Raw genomic sequence first — 17,920 nt, 5'->3', positions numbered from 1 at the left:
TCCGTGTAGAATAGATTAGAGAGACACTTGATTTACTACTTGGGGAGCATTAGGAGTACTCAGTACAGTGCAGAGTTTTGCTGATAGTGACCAGTGACCACCAGTTTTATTTATAATCCGTTCTCTGCCTGAAAAAAAACGATACACAGTCACATACCATATCTGTGCTCAGCCTCAGTGTGCTGCATGATAATATCATCTATGTATATCTGACTGTGCTGAGTGCTCACTGCTCACACAGCTGAATTGTGGGGGAGACTGGGGTGCAGTTAATAGCAGGAGTACAGTGCACACTTTTGCTGCCAGTGTGACTGACCAGTGACCACCAGTATATTGTCTGCCTGAAAAAGTTAAACAAACACTCCTGTGGTGTTTTTTTTTTTATTCTATAAACGCATTCTGCTGACAGTGTCCAGCAGGTCCGTCATTCATTATTTTATATAAATATTTACCTGCAGTAGTGTTATATTTTTTTTGTTCATCTCTATCATCTTTATCATCTCTATATTAGCAGACGCAGTACGGTAGTCCACGGTTGTGGCTACCTCTGTGTCGTCAGTGCTCGTCCATAATTGTATACCTACCTGTGGTGGGCTTTTTTTTCTATCTTCTTCATACTAGTAGTTTAGGAGTCTGCTGACAGTGTCCAGCAGGTCCGTCATTATATTATATATACCTGCAGTAGTGATATATATATATTTTTTATATCATTATCATCTCTATACTAGCAGACGCAGTACGGTAGTCCACGGCTGTAGCTACCTCTGTGTCGTCAGTGCTCGTCCATAATTGTATACCTACCTGTGGTGGGTTTTTTTTTTTCTATCTTCTTCATACTAGTAGTTTAGGAGTCTGCTGACAGTGTCCAGCAGGTCCGTCATTATATTATATATACCTGCAGTAGTGATATATATTTTTTATATCATTATCATCTCTATACTAGCAGACGCAGTACGGTAGTCCACGGCTGTAGCTACCTCTGTGTCGTCAGTGCACGTCCATAATTGTATACCTACCTGTGGTGGGTTTTTTTTTTCTATCTTCTTCATACTAGTAGTTTAGGAGTCTGCTGACAGTGTCCAGCAGGTCCGTCATTATATTATATATACCTGCAGTAGTGATATATATATTTTTTTTATATCATTATCATCTCTATACTAGCAGACGCAGTACGGTAGTCCACGGCTGTAGCTACCTCTGTGTCGTCAGTGCTCGTCCATAATTGTATACCTACCTGTGGTGGGTTTTTTTTTCTATCTTCTTCATACTAGTAGTTTAGGAGTCTGCTGACAGTGTCCAGCAGGTCCGTCATTATATTATATATACCTGCAGTAGTGATATATATATATTTTTTATATCATTATCATCTCTATACTAGCAGACGCAGTACGGTAGTCCACGGCTGTAGCTACCTCTGTGTCGTCAGTGCTCGTCCATAATTGTATACCTACCTGTGGTTGGGTTTTTTTTTCTATCTTCTTCATACTAGTAGTTTAGGAGTCTGCTGACAGTGTCCAGCAGGTCCGTCATTATATTATATATACCTGCAGTAGTGATATATATATTTTTTTTATATCATTATCATCTCTATACTAGCAGACGCAGTACGGTAGTCCACGGCTGTAGCTACCTCTGTGTCGTCAGTGCTCGTCCATAATTGTATACCTACCTGTGGTGGGGGGTTTTTTTCTATCTTCTTCATACTAGTAGTTTAGGAGTCTGCTGACAGTGTCCAGCAGGTCCGTCATTATATTATATATACCTGCAGTAGTGATATATATATATTTTTTATATCATTATCATCTCTATACTAGCAGACCACGGCTGTAGATACCTCTGTGTCGTCAGTGCTCGTCCATAATTGTATACCTACCTGTGGTGGGTTTTTTTTTTCTATCTTCTTCATACTAGTAGTTTAGGAGTCTGCTGACAGTGTCCAGCAGGTCCGTCATTATATTATATATACCTGCAGTAGTGATATATATATTTTTTATATCATTATCATCTCTATACTAGCAGACGCAGTACGGTAGTCCACGGCTGTAGCTACCTCTGTGTCGTCAGTCACTCGTCATCCATAAGTATACTAGTATCCATCCATCTCCATTGTTTACCTGAGGTGCCTTTTAGTTGTGCCTATTAAAATATGGAGAACAAAAATGTTGAGGTTCCAAAAATAGGGAAAGATCAAGATCCACTTCCACCTAGTGCTGAAGCTGCTGCCACTAGTCATGGCCGAGACGATGAAATTCCATCAACGTCGTCTGCCAAGGCCGATGCCCAATGTCATAGTACAGAGCATGTAAAATCCAAAACACAAAATATCAGTAAAAAAAGGACTCAAAAATCTAAAATAAAATCGTCGGAGGAGAAGCGTAAACTTGCCAATATGCCATTTACCACACGGAGTGGCAAGGAACGGCTGAGGCCCTGGCCTATGTTCATGGCTAGTGGTTCAGCTTCACATGAGGATGGAAGCACTCAGCCTCTCGCTAGAAAAATGAAAAGACTTAAGCTGGCAAAAGCACAGTAAAGAACTGTGCGTTCTTCGAAATCACAAATCCACAAGGAGAGTCCAATTGTGTCGGTTGCGATGCCTGACCTTCCCAACACTGGACGTGAAGAGCATGCGCCTTCCACCATTTGCACGCCCCCTGCAAGTGCTGGAAGGAGCACCCGCAGTCCAGTTCCTGATAGTCAGATTGAAGATGTCAGTGTTGAAGTACACCAGGGTGAGGAGGATATGGGTGTTGCTGGCGCTGGGGAGGAAATTGACAAGGAGGATTCTGATGGTGAGGTGGTTTGTTTAAGTCAGGCACCCGGGGAGACACCTGTTGTCCGTGGGAGGAATATGGCCATTGACATGCCTGGTGAAAATACCAAAAAAATCAGCTCTTCGGTGTGGAAGTATTTCAACAGAAATGCGGACAACATGTGTTGCCTTTGTCAAGCTGTAATAAGTAGGGGTAAGGACGTTAACCACCTCGGAACATCCTCCCTTATACGTCACCTGCAGCGCATTCATCATAAGTCAGTGACAAGTTCAAAAACTTTGGGCGACAGCGGAAGCAGTCCACTGACCAGTAAATCCCTTCCTCTTGTAACCAAGCTCACGCAAACCACCCCACCAACTCCCTCAGTGTCAATTTCCTCCTTCCCCAGGAATGCCAATAGTCCTGCAGGCCATGTCACTGGCAATTCTGACGAGTCCTCTCCTGCCTGGGATTCCACCGATGCATCCTTGCGTGTAACGCCTACTGCTGCTGGCGCTGCTGTTGTTGCTGCTGGGAGTCGATGGTCATCCCAGAGGGGAAGTCGTAAGACGACTTTTACTACTTCCACCAAGCAATTGACTGTCCAACAGTCCTTTGCGAGGAAGATGAAATATCACAGCAGTCATCCTGCTGCAAAGCGGATAACTGAGGCCTTGGCATCCTGGGCGGTGAGAAACGTGGTTCCGGTATCCATCATTACTGCAGAGCCAACTATAGACTTGATTGAGGTACTGTGTCCCCGGTACCAAATACCATCTAGGTTCCATTTCTCTAGGCAGGCGATACCGAAAATGTACACAGACCTCAGAAAAAGACTCACCAGTGTCCTAAAAAATGCAGTTGTACCCAATGTCCACTTAACCACGGACATGTGGACAAGTGGAGCAGGGCAGACTCAGGACTATATGACTGTGACAGCCCACTGGGTAGATGTTTTGACTCCCGCCGCAAGAACAGCAGCGGCGGCACCAGTAGCAGCATCTCGCAAACGCCTACTCTTTCCTAGGCAGGCTACGCTTTGTATCACCGCTTTCCAGAATACGCACACAGCTGAAAATCTCTTACGGCAACTGAGGAAGATCATCGCAGAATGGCTTACCCCAATTGGACTCTCCTGTGGATTTGTGGCATCGGACAACGCCAGCAATATTGTGTGTGCATTAAATATGGGCAAATTCCAGCACGTCCCATGTTTTGCACATACCTTGAATTTGGTGGTGCAGAATTATTTAAAAAACGACAGGGGCGTGCAAGAGATGCTGTCGGTGGCCAGAAGAATTGCGGGACACTTTCGGCGTACAGGCACCACGTACAGAAGACTGGAGCAACACCAAAAACGCCTGAACCTGCCCTGCCATCATCTGAAGCAAGAAGTGGTAACGAGGTGGAATTCAACCCTCTATATGCTTCAGAGGTTGGAGGAGCAGCAAAAGGCCATTCAAGCCTATACAACTGACCACGATATAGGAGGTGGAATGCACCTGTCTCAAGCGCAGTGGAGTATGATTTCAACGTTGTGCAAGGTTCTGCAACCTTTTGAACTTGCCACACGTGAAGTCAGTTCAGACACTGCCAGCCTGAGTCAGGTCATTCCCCTCATCAGGCTTTTGCAGAAGAAGCTGGAGACATTGAAGGAGGAGCTAACACTGAGCGATTCCGCTAGGCATGTGGGACTTGTGGATGGAGCCCTTAATTCGCTTAACAAGGATTCACGGGTGGTCAATCTGTTGAAATCAGAGCACTACATTTTGGCCACCGTGCTCGATCCTAGATTTAAAACCTACCTTGGATCTCTCTTTCCGGCAGACACAAGTCTGCAGGGGTTCAAAGAACTGCTGGTGAGAAAATTGTCAAGTCAAGCGGAACGCGACCTGTCAACATCTCCTCCTTCACATTCTCTCGCAACTGGGGGTGCAAGGAAAAGGCTCAGAATTCCGAGCCCACCCGCTGGCGGTGATGCAGGGCAGTCTGGAGCGACTGCTGATGCTGACATCTGGTCCGGACTGAAGGACCTGCCAATGATTACGGACATGTCGTCTACTGTCACTGCATATGATTCTCTCACCATTGAAAGAATGGTGGAGGATTATATGAGTGACCGCATCCAAGTAGGCACGTCAGACAGTCCGTACGTATACTGGCAGGAAAAAGAGGCAATTTGGAGGCCCTTGCACAAACTGGCTTTATTCTACCTAAGTTGCCCTCCCACAAGTGTGTACTTCGAAAGAGTGTTTAGTGCCGCCGCTCACCTTGTCAGCAATCGGCGTACGAGGTTACTTCCAGAAAATGTGGGGAAGATGATGTTCATTAAAATGAATTATAATCAATTCCTCCATGGAGACATTCACCAGCAGCAATTGCCTCCACAAAGTACACAGGGAGCTGTGATGGTGGATTCCAGTGGGGACGAATTGATAATCTGTGAGGAGGGGGATGTACACGGTGATGAATCGGAGGATGATGATGAGGTGGACATCTTGCCTCTGTAGAGCCAGTTTGTGCAAGGAGAGATTAATTGCTTATTTTTTGGTGGGGGTCCAAACCAACCCGTCATTTCAGTCACAGTCGTGTGGCAGAGCCTGTCACTGAAATGATGGGTTGGTTAAAGTGTGCATGTCCTGTTTATACAACATAAGGGTGGGTGGGAGGACCCAAGGACAATTCCATCTTGCACCTCTTTTTTCTTTCATTTTTCTTTGCGTCATGTGCTGTTTGGGGAGTGTTTTTTGGAAGGGCCATCCTGCGTGACACTGCAGTGCCACTCCTAGATGGGCCAGGTGTTTGTGTCGGCCACTAGGGTCACTTATCTTAGTCACACAGCTACCTCATTGCGCCTCTTTTTTTTCTTCTTTGCGTCATGTGCTGTTTGGGGAGTGTTTTTTGGAAGGGCCATCCGGCCTGACACTGCAGTGCCACTCCTAGATGGGCCAGGTGTTTGTGTCGGCCACTAGGGTCGCTTAGCTTACTCACACAGCTACCTCATTGCGCCTCTTTTTTTCTTTGCGTCATGTGCTGTTTGGGGAGAGTTTTTTGGAAGGGCCATTCTGCGTGACACTGCAGTGCCACTCCTAGATGGGCCAGGTGTTTGTGTCGGCCACTAGGGTCACTTATCTTAGTCACACAGCTACCTCATTGCGCCTCTTTTTTTTCTTCTTTGCTTCATGTGCTGTTTGGGGAGTATTTTTTGGAAGGGCCATCCGGCCTGACACTGCAGTGCCACTCCTAGATGGGCCAGGTGTTTGTGTCGGCCACTAGGGTCGCTTAGCTTACTCACACAGCTACCTCATTGCGCCTCTTTTTTTCTTTGCGTCATGTGCTGTTTGGGGAGTGTTTTTTAGAAGGGCCATCCTGCGTGACACTGCAGTGCCACTCCTAGATGGGCCCGGTGTTTGTGTCGGCCACTTGGGTCGCTGAGCTTAGTCATCCAGCGACCTCGGTGCTAATTTTAGGACTAAAAATAATATTGTGAGGTGTAAGGTGTTCAGAATAGACTGAAAATGAGTGGAAATTATGGTTATTGAGGTTAATAATACTTTGGGATCAAAATGACCCCCAAATTCTATGATTTAAGCTGTTTTCAGGGTTTTTTGAAAAAAACACCCGAATCCAAAACACACCCGAATCCGACAAAAAAAATTCGGTGAGGTTTTGCCAAAACGCGTTCGAACCCAAAACACGGCCACGGAACCGAACCCAAAACCAAAACACAAAACCCGAAAAATTTCCGGTGCACATCTCTAATTAGAAAGCGGACTCCCATCTAAGCCGTGCATAGTGATATATCTATCTAATGGTAACTGCGGAATGCCTAAGGCCTTAGCCCAAGTTAAATCCATAAAGTTTCCTGCAGCTCCACTGTCGACAAAAGCCGACACCAAAGAACTGAGGCTGCCAAAGGAAACCTTAACAGGGACTAAGAGAGAGTTGTTCGAGGAGATAAGCTGCAGACCTAAGTGAACCCCCTCACAATTCACTTGGTCAAAGCGTTTCCCGACTTGTTCGGGCAATTACGAGCAAAATGTCCCTTACAACCACAGTATAAACAAAGACCGGAATTTTGTCTTCTGGTTTTTTCTTCAGGAGACAGCCGGGAGAGACCCATCTGCATGTGCTCCTCGACGTCCTCTGGAATGGAATAAACACAAGGACTAGACCTTACAGATGCTCCTCTTTCAGCCCTCCGCTCTCGGAGACGACGATCAATCTTTATAGCAAGCTCCATGAGTTTATCGAGAGTCTCAGGAGCGGGGTACTGGAGGAGGCTGTCTTTTTAATAGATTCAGATAAACCAAGGCGAAACTGACTGCGCAGGGCAGGGTCATTCCAGCCACAGTCGTTCGACCAACGGCGAAATTCGGTACAATAAACCTCCGCAGGATTTCTTCCTTGTCTGAGAGCGCACAGCTGACTCTCAGCGGACGCCTCTCTATCTGGGTCATCATACAAGAGCCCTAAAGACTTAAAAAAGGCGTCTACAGATAACAACGCAGGATCCTCAGCTCTTAAACCAAATGCCCAGGTCTGAGGATCCCCCTGGAGTAAAGAAATAATAATCCCAACCCGCTGAGATTCATTACCAGAGGAAGTTGGTCTTAAACGAAAATAAAGTTTACAGGATTCTTTAAAATTAAAAAATTATTTTCTATCACCGGAAAAACGGTCGGGCAAATGCATCTTTGGTTCAGGGACTACCTTCGGGGAGGCTCGCAAAAGATCTTCCTGCGATCTCACCCGAAGAGAAAGATCCTGAACCATCTGAGTAAGTTCTTGAATCTGATTTACTAAGAGCTGACCGGGATTCGGCCCTAAACCTGACGGATTCATGAGGCCGATGAACTCTCACAAAAACTGAATGAGAAAAAATTAAACCCCGTTTAATTTTAAGTTTTGGTTTATTGGGCCGGTAATAATGTTATGATTCCAGCACTCTGGTCTGAGGAGATTTTATAACAAGGACCGGAGCACTGGAATGTAATGCTGGGGAAGGGAGCGGGAATGGAAAATAGCCCCTTGCGCCCTAACTCCGTTGTCTCGCCCGTGCTGTCAGAAATCCCTTGCGAGACTATGGTTGCTTGAGCCCATGGCAGCCGCGTTTGAAGGGCGGATTACGTCTGCCCAACTCCAATGCCCCCTCAGGTCTTAATGGGAGACAAAGGGAAATCCGAGACAGGGTGATAACAAGGGGCCCTCTCACTCAGCAACAAGGCCAGGGGCTACAAGCTAACTTAAAACTAGAATATGTATGGAAAAACTGCCAGGGAAAAGGACAACCAAAATACCCACTTGTCCACTCTCCTACCCGGCACCGCCGAGTTCCGGAGAGGACTTGTGGAAGCGGAACCCTCCGCAAATGCTCCGAAACAGAATACAAAAATAAAGCGGGCTGAGCCGCAGCACACGGCAGAGCCGCAACTCACGAACACCACACGGGATTCTCTGGCGACCGTGGCGGACAATAGAGGACCAGAGACTTCTTGGGATGAGATGACAACTCCAAGATTCAGGAACTCAGAAGACAGGAAAGACCGGACACAGCAGGACTGGAACAGACGTTCAGCAAACCTAAGCAGCATGCAGGAAGCTATTACCGGCGTCTGTGTGAAGCACTGAGAGAGTATTTAACAAGGAGTCCTCCAATCAGATGTTTCAGAGCCAGATTATAAAACATGCCGTGCAGCTGCCAGGCTGCACGAACAGAGACAAGTGTGTGTGTAATTGCTTTGATTGACCCTGCAACGGGGAACGCGGTCCGCCCGTGGCGTCCCCTTTGCTAGGGTCCGGGCGGCTACGCGCGCACGGCGTCCCAGCGTTGCTAGGGACCCGGCGGCTAGTACGCTCGGTGTCCCTAGTAGCTAGGCGCCGGGCCGCGAGGACATCGCGGACCCCGGCGCCTAACAGTATGCGGTGCAGGGAGGCTTATGAAAGCCTTCCGCCGTGCCGCTTTCATACACATCTATGCCGGTGGCCGCAGCAGCTTTTGTTCCATCTGCGCTGCGGCTAGGGAGTGGGGATTGTTGATGCCGGAGGGGGCAGGCGGACTGGCAGCAGGACATAGGACGCTGCAGTAAAAGGATTTTATTTTTTGTCCCTATCTACAGCGCAGAGACTTGCTGCAGATGCAGTGGCATACCCTCCAACTGTACATTTTTGGCAGGTACAGTACCTTTTTTTATGGTTTGTACCGATTTTTGGCTCTCCAAACTTTCAATGAAAGTATAGGAAAAGGGGCGTGATCATGCCACTTTACCCGTGGCCACAACCCTTTTTCAAATTTGTACTGATTTTTATGTGTAAATTGTTGGAGGGTATGTTGCTGCAGATGCAGTGGGCCTATTTTGGGGTGTGGACCTAGAGCTGCAGCTCCATCAGCCCCATTGTTAATCCTGCTCTGGGAACACACAGCAGCCAAAGGGCAGAGCCTCCCATCGGATGTAACCTGTGTGGGAGGGCATTTCTCACTCAATCAGCTGTGGATTGGGTGTGTTAGACCTGCTGCTAAACCAATCAGAGCTCCTAGCCACGCCGTGTGTCACTCTGGGCTATTTTTTATATATATATATATATATATATATATATAGTGTGTTTCAATATGGTACTTAGAGAAAAGTATACAGCCACCGGGATGCCCTCCTCACAAAATGTAGACATACGGTAAGCAGTAGTTACTAGTATTAGGAGCATAATTACCCCCCCACTAAATTGGAATAGGGGATTTAAAAATGTTGCTAAGGGAACCACACAGTTCTAGTTATGCTCATGTCTGTAGATGGTCAGAGTTGCATATGCTCAGCTCAGACCCAAAAGATTAGCAGTATCCGTTCACAGGATGGACTTGCATAAGGTCTTCTTTCTTCATATATTTCAACCCACAGAAAAACTGCTTTGATAAGCTTAAATAAGATCATTTGCAAAGCACAAAACTGGCTTTGGAGCTGATGTGTGCCTCAGTTTGTGTAAATGGACCTAAAATTCCCCTGGGGGACATACACCAAGCAAGAGGCAGCATCTTTGAAGCAGAAGAAGACTGCACAGGAAATAGAATTAGGAACATTGGTGATCCTTCATGTATTATAACCCAGTAATGGGGAACCTTCAACTGTTGTTGAACTACACATCCCAGCATGCACTGCTACAGTTTTAACATGGCCAAATATCAAAACTGTAGCAGGGCAAGCTGGAATGTGTAGTTGAACAACAGCTAGAGTGCCAAAGGTCCCCACCACTGTAATAACCTGTTCACATTGCAATGGCGGGTAACACCCGGGAATTGTACACGGTCCTTCCTGAGTGCAACCCGCCATGAGACCCCTTTCAGACTGGCTACACGACCCGGAAATATGCTGGGTGGTTGGGTTGCCATCGGGGGACGGGACGGTGGTGAAGGCTGTACTGATGTCATCGGGGTGGAGGCGGTGCTTGGAGATGAGGACATCCCCACGCCTCCACCTCCATAGTGTGAACGGGTCCTGGATCTTTTCGACCCAGGTTACCCGTTCACGCCGCACCTGACACGGTAATAACCTGGGAATAACCCTGCTTTATTCGCAGGTTGAAATACCGTGTCAGTAGACATGGGAAATAGAAACATACCCCTTTTACACCTCAACCCATGTCGACCTGGCAATATACAAGTTTTTTGAGCATGTGAAAGGGTTATAAATGGCCTTCTTAGAATTAACGTTGACAAATAAAAAAAACCTGTAAGCTAACTATGACATACCATAAATATGTCCACATACTGTATATTGCAGAAGGTGTACATTAAACGGTACTTAGAAAATATTACATTGGTAAGGATGTGCTGTCTTTACACAAATGTTTTAGAGAAGTGCCAAGCAATTTACTGGCAAGTATTTTCATGGGTTACATACAGTAGCTCCGGAATTTTATGGTGCAAAAATACTAAATGCCCTGTATGCAGCATTTTCTAAAATGATGTCCTGCTTACATACTGTTGGCTGTGTCTGTGTTTTAAAACGACTGCACACAACTTAAAAAAGACATACTTACTAAGGAATTCTTTGTACATGGGAACTATGTTGCTTGTAATTAGAGAATCATACTGTTCAATTTCACTGCTGTTAAAGTCTGTAATAAAAGTATACAAGTATACATTGTAAATAACTGTTAATTTGAACAAAAACAACATATAGATTAGGAAAAGGTACAGTTACTGGCCGTGTCAGACTGGGGCATGAAGTGCCACACTGGGGGAATTCAGTAGTAGGGGCCCATGTTTAGGGGTGTGGCTAGCCACCTAACCATTAGAGAGTGCATGGGCTGGGCCCCTTGATACATATATACAGTAAATACTGCTTGTATTTGCATGATAATGTACTGATTAATAACAGCAATGCACTCTAGAAAATACACAATAGTCCTGTACAGCAGAAGGTAACATATATATATATATATATATGTATATATAATGTATAAGTCAACTGCACAGTCTGGTACCTGATCTCTGGAGGAGGAGGTGGGCCAGTCCAACCCTAGTTATTGAGTCCTCAATAATGTTTGGATTAGAAAATTGATATATACAGTATGTCCATGTAAAAATAACCTAACAGAGTCCCACTTCAAAGATAGCTGACTCAACCAAACATTTCCGTTTAAGTGCAGTGGCTAATATACTCAATTATGGGGCCAAATCAAAGTATTTACTGCAACTCTGGCCAACAATGTTTTATACTTTGTTTGATTTGATGTTTGATTAGTGAACATTTAAAGGTACATGGTGACTCCTTGGTCACTAGACGTGGACAAATTGATTAGCAGGTATTCTAAAGTGTACCTAATTTCACTGAATCACCGCTGGCAAATTTTGTGGAAAAAGTCTTCCTGACTCGCAAAAAATGTGCAAAATAAATAAAACACACACACTATAATGTAGTTGGTAACTCCATCTCATTTACAGAGCAGTGGTAACCAACAATGGGGGTGCTTCTGGCAGCAGTAATGGGACCAGCTGCACAACTCCTCCATAGTTCTCAGTGAAAGTCATGTGACTGTTTAAAGTGTACAAAATACAATATAGAAATCCTGAGCTACAGTATGCCTAGGATGTCAGGAGTGTGGAGGTTTTTCTACCATAGTGAAAACTAGCCTCATGTTAGTCAGATCAGGCTTGACGTGTCTATGGAGGGCTATCCAATTACCCACGATAAAACATCGGGTGTGCAAAAAATCGATGTTTCCTGATTTTCAACTATATTTTTTTACATGCTATCCAATTATATTGCCCATATAGAATTTTTTTTCCCCCCGAAAACACACAGGTTCAGTGAAACCTGCAACGGCCACAGCCCCGTTTTTGGATGAAATTGGAGCTCCTATTGGGGATTTGGCTTCGCCTTCCTGAAGAAGGTGAAGCAATATCCCTGATAAGCCGCTGCTTGTGCAGGCTTATTGCGGAGTAAATGGGAAACCCCCATATGAGGAGATAGTGAAAAAACATGTGCTTTCCTTGTAAAGACTACCAGCTATCATTGGGCAGTGGTAACAACAACCAAAAAATACAAGAGAAAAAACGTGACAAATACACTACTTGACTTCCCATAACCAGAAGTCATTCATGAACGGTTTCTCATGTTTGTGATTATTTTTGATAAAAAAATAGTTTTGGTCAGTATAATGATCAGTGGTTCATGACCCTAGACCTACTTGCTACAGAGACATCAGCAGTGTGCAAACACTCACAGTGCTAGATTTTACTATGGCCGTGGCTTCCCTGTTGTAATGGAAGTCAATCCAAGATGTCTAGCATTGATTTATTGATTGATTGATTGATTGATTGATTACTATAAACACCAGCAAAGTGAAATCAGGATCTGTCCTGAGTTCAGTTAGGGTGACTTGGCATTTTTTGTTTATTTTAGAATAAGAGCAAACTTTCTTGTCATTTATTACTTTTTTTTCCAAATTACAGGCTTTCTGGAGTTACATGTAGCTCTATTGTTCACAAGGAAAACATGGGAATTTTCAAAACTGTTCTTCACAAAACCTATGGTGGATCGAACAGTTTGTACCAATGTTCATTTTCGCACACCAGTGAATCATACCTAGATTTTACATTGATGTGCACATAAGGCTGCTTTGCTAGTGAGAGGGTGAAACTACTTTGGACAAGAGTCAAAAATGACATATCACAAACACTGCTAAACGACTGTAACCTTACACCAGAGGGTTTTCTTCAAATAACAATAAGTGCCTTTGGATTAAAGTACATTTATATTGTGATAGTTTTATGTGGAGCTGGTTCCTTAGTCATTCATTCCAAGGTGATAAAAATGTATTATCTAAAAACACAGTATTGTCTGTGTGGCAGTTCAGTTGACTGATTTTATATTTGTTGAAGATAATTATTAACTATTGTTCTTGCTATACAGCAAAGTACAATAACATATGGTTTGTTTACTTTATTTAGTAAAAATTGTGATAAAAGTGATTAAACGGGAGAAACATTTGTCTCAGGTTTTTGGCCTATATGATTTAAACCCCCAGGAAAATGTCTGTTTTTAAAAACTTGATTAGATTTTGGGCTTTTAGTAAAAGCCAGTGAAGGGGTGCTGGGGCTACAGATGGAGAGAGAGGGTGGGTTACATCCATGAGGCCCATTTTGGGTAATTTAGGCTTCAGTCTGAAAGCAGGCTAATTATTACCTGCACCTGTAAGAGGCTGGTAAAAGCTGTGTAATGGCTTTGCCCAGGGTCTCACTACCTGGAGAAACAGGCAGCAGGGTTGTTATGAGACACTGATTTGCTGACTGTAAGTATTGTGCATATGTCTGTCTGTGGTAGAGTCATTAGGTCCTACCACTCAGAGAGGGAATTTATCTTGATTAGTTAAGCACCCAGACAGGCTAGGATTTATTTTTGTTTTGTGTTTTTGTACTGCACAATAAAACTAGCCATGGCTAGACTGCATGAAAACCTTGGACTGGTGTGCTGTTTCCCTGGCTGCTGTGTTTTTGGAGGTGCCCATCTACCCCAGGAGAGGGCAACCCTACTCTGATCTAATCACAAATGGTGGAGAATGCGAACAACACAATGAAAATTGCAGCCTTAGGAAAAGTTGACATTTAAAATTTAAAGTGACAGACACCAATCTGTTGTTATGGACATCAACTCATATACTGTGAAATCCATTGTGGTGGCACTGACTGATGCTTAGGGAAACCAGGTTCTGCTTCAACCCTACACCCAAAGATAACATGGAGGACATTATTAAGGCCTTGCTGCAGGCTACCGCAGCTCAGCAAGAAGCCACCCAGGTATAGCAAGTCAATCTGGAGGAAAACCGAAAGCAACAGCAACTTGTTATAGATAACCTCTGTGAACAACAGCACCAAGACTGCGAGGCCATAAATGTGGTGGTGCAGCATTTAGCAGCCCTATCCGGGAATACTTCCACCGATGTTCCAACTAACTCTCGCTTCATATGGGCCAGTCATTTTCTGCAAAAGATGACCCAGAGAAATGACCGCTGGTAAGACGAAGGGTGCTGGGCGGTGGAACGAACAGTGGCAGGAAGGTTCCTACCCCATAAAAGTATTGATTATAGTATGTCAAATGTTTTTGATGTGGTGATTTGGGTCTTATTGTTGCTAATTGTTCTCTTGCCTATGAACCTATGCAATGTGATACTGCTTATATCAATCAGAGTGTCATTCTTTGCTCAGCTAACCTGCTCAGAAGTCTGACAGGCTGAGTCGGATAAGCAAATGTGTCTAGCTCTATTCCAGTGGTTCTCAAATTGTGTGTGCCGCGGGAGACTTGCAGGGGGGCCTCAGGTTGGTGGTCCAGGACCAATTCAGACTATATACTGTATTGTAAATGTAATTGGCGAAACTAGTGCTTGTGGCTGCCAATCATAAAATATGTGGACAACCAGAAGCAAATATTGGGGGTGATTCAGACCTGATCGTAGATGTGCTAAATTTAGCACATCTACGATCAGCTTCCCTGGCATGCAGGGGACACCCAGCACAGGGCTAGTCGGCACCGCATGTCAGGCCCTACCCCATCGTACAAGTACAAACGCATTGCACAGCGGCGATGCTTTTGTACTGTAGGAGTCGCTACCAGCCAGTGCAGCTCCTGCACGCTGGCAGGGAGCTAGTCGTCGCTGCCCGGGTTGCAGCGGATGCGTGTAACATCACGCATCCGCCTCAGCCTGCCCACCCAACGGTCCGGGCACGCCTGCGTTGCCGGACCGCGCCCCATAAATGGCAGCCAAATGCCGCCGGCCCGCCTCCTCCCGCCCAGCGACCGCCTCTGCCTGTCAATCAGGCAGAGGTGATCACAGGGCTAAGATAGCAAACGGCTGTCTGTCATGCGCCGGCGTACTGCGGCGCTGGCGCATGCGCACTTCAGACCTGATCGCTGCTGTGCGAACACGCACAGCAGCGATCAGGTCTGAATTAGCCCTATTCTTCCTCACCAATTAATTGAACCTAAGAATGACATATAAACAAAATTAATTTAATATGTTTTTCTAAATTTCTCAATAAGAAACTTTTGGCTTTGGGGTGCCATGAAAAAAATACTGATACTCTAGGGCGCTGTTATTAAAAAATGCTTGGGAACCGCTGGTCTAGTCACTATAGAAGTCAAACGGGTAGCAGGCCTGTTATGAGACACTGTGATTTGCTGACTTTAAGTAATGTGCATATGCTTATGTTTGTGGTAGGGACATTAGGTTTAGTCAGTGTCCATATGGACTAGGATTTATTTTTATGTATTGTGTTTTTGCACTGCACAATAAAGCTAGCCACGGCTAGATTGCACAAAAACCCTGGACTGTTGTGCTGCATTCCTGGCTGCTGTGTGTTTGCGGATGCCCATATACTCCAGGAGAGCACCCCTACCCTGATTTCCTCATAAAATGTACACATATACTGTATGAAGGTAAAATACACCGTTTAAATTCAACATACCTTCAAACTATGTAATTTAGTTTTCTCAAAGACTCTGATGCATATCACTTTCTATTTTCCAAGTAAATGTAAGTAATGTTGACTTGTAATGGCATTTATTCTGAAGAAGTGTGTCTTTTTTAACAAGAATCAACAATTGTAAATCCTTTGCCAGTACACATCAGTGCCCACACTACCAACTCTGTTGTTTTGTAATAGGTTTATAGTTATTGCTCAGCCACATCCGCATGATTAAAGCTTTTGAATATATCTATTTAAAGAAAAGTACTTACTGGGAGGATGGAGGAAGCTGTGGCCTACGTTCATCTCTGGCTTGTAGTCTGAGCACTTCTGGCTGTTTGCCTCTGGAACTCTACCGTCAGGCCGCAGACAGTCTGGCAGTGTAGGAGGAATAGAAGAGCCTTCTCCCTGTACAAAACAGTCACAGAGGACCAGTCTTATTGACCCACTAAACATCATTTCCGCAGCAATGGTGGTTTCCCTGTCATGTTTCCTTAATGCCTCAATGTGTAGTAACAATATGTGAAAGGGAACATGAGTTTGTTTGTGCTCTTACAAGTTCAGTTTCCTAATGGAATATTCCTATCCTTTATGTAATGTTTGATATGAATGGGACAGACATAAATGACTTAAAGTGCATTCTGTCCCAATATTGTATTGTGCTCAGTGGTTAAAGCTCAAAGTAGAGCAAGCTGACTGGGTATGTCTTAGGGGTCTTCTCTCCTGATAAGGACCCTGTCTTTTTTATTTTTTATCTATATTCTGGATGTAAATCTGTATCTAATTTTACAAGCGGCTCTAAGATTCAATAGGGTGTGATGAAATACAAATGTTAGTATTTAGATCATTACTTAGAATTTGTCTTATCTCTCAAAGCATAACCTTCATAATGCGTCAGACATGGCTGTCCTACCTGGTATGCTCGTGGATCGGTTGAAAAAATGACATGGATCTGACTGTTATGTTAGGACTCTACCCCTATCGCTAGGATCCTGCAACCACCCATTTTGTCATCTCTTCTTGGTGTGACCTATTCCACTCAGGGTAATCCTATGTAGTGCGTCCAAGATATCTGCCTCACCTGGCACCTTTTAAGGGTGGACTATATAACCTGTAGAAGTTATTAAAATGGCTGCGCTATGCTTACTGTGCTCCCTAGGTTTAGTTGTTCTTAATTATTTTGGTATGCTTTTTTCAACTTGCTGTAATTCCAATGGTGGGTACACACTGATCGATATATCTGCAGATCAATAGAAATATGCGGATCCGGCAGTGTGTTGTGTATACACACTGCCCGATCCATCGTGACTAACGTCATGAACTGGGTGGGCATTTACATGCACCCATCCAGTTTAGCCATTAATCACCGGCAGTCTCTGCAGCATATGTACGGGCGGTCAGCCATACACAACAGTGCACCAAGATATCTGTAGGTATATTGCTCATCGTGCATGCAGCATATTTTTGATGTATGCAAAGCGACTTTGAGTCCTGCAGGAGAAAAGTACTACAGAAATTTATCATCATTAGTGTTATTATAATGATACAAGAATAGACTAGGCTGAACGTCTTAAGTTCTCCAAATAACTGAATATCAGGCCTAGCCCAGTGTACTGATGCAAACAAGCTAATTGTATAGGATCAATAAATGTCACATGACTTCTTAGTAATCTAGTTTGTGATTATTCTAATCTTCCCCTCCACTTCTGATCAGTGCAAACTTGGTTCATTTACATCCTAATTAGATATGCTAGGTACACACCTCAGCGATCTGATGGAGAATGTTGCGCAACAGGTACGATCCAACTCATTGGATCCACACGAGATAATTGTCCCTAGGTGCTACTAATTATGCTGTATTATGAGCTGCATGGGATCATTAAGGTGTGTACCTAGCATTACACACTGTGATATAATTGGAGGCATTTGATATGCTGGCTGTCGGGATCCCGGCGCTCACCATACCGACGCCGGAATCCTGACAGCCGGCATACCGACAACTATTCTCCCTCTTGGGGTGTCCACAACACCCCTGGAGGGAGAATAAATAGCATCATCGTGCCCGCAAGGGGCTCTTTTGCGCTCACCCCACTGCCTGCATGCCGGCGGTCAGGATCCTGGTGCCGGTATGCTGGGCGCCGGGATCCCAAGCACCAGCATAACATACTACACCCAATATAATCAGACCGGTCAGCCGAGAATCAGCTGA

General features: G+C 44.7%; 1 protein-coding gene across 2 annotated transcripts in view; it reads right to left on the bottom strand.

The window, feature by feature from the left end:
- ENPP3 (ectonucleotide pyrophosphatase/phosphodiesterase 3) overlaps nt 1–17,920 on the bottom strand; it is a 352,328-nt gene that overhangs the window by 78,010 nt on the left and 256,398 nt on the right. For both annotated transcript variants that reach the window (XM_063917307.1, XM_063917306.1), the window contains exons 21-22: nt 15,984–16,119; nt 10,785–10,862 (exon numbers count right to left, since the gene is read on the bottom strand). In XM_063917307.1, the coding sequence (XP_063773377.1) occupies nt 10,785–10,862; nt 15,984–16,119 (214 nt within the window). The remainder of the gene's footprint in view (nt 1–10,784; nt 10,863–15,983; nt 16,120–17,920) is intronic.

This window comes from Pseudophryne corroboree, chromosome 4 (assembly GCF_028390025.1).
Source record: "Pseudophryne corroboree isolate aPseCor3 chromosome 4, aPseCor3.hap2, whole genome shotgun sequence".
Lineage (NCBI taxonomy): Eukaryota > Metazoa > Chordata > Amphibia > Anura > Myobatrachidae > Pseudophryne > Pseudophryne corroboree.
The sequence above is the reverse complement of the archived record's forward strand: the minus strand, read 5'-3'. Positions and strand labels throughout refer to the sequence as shown.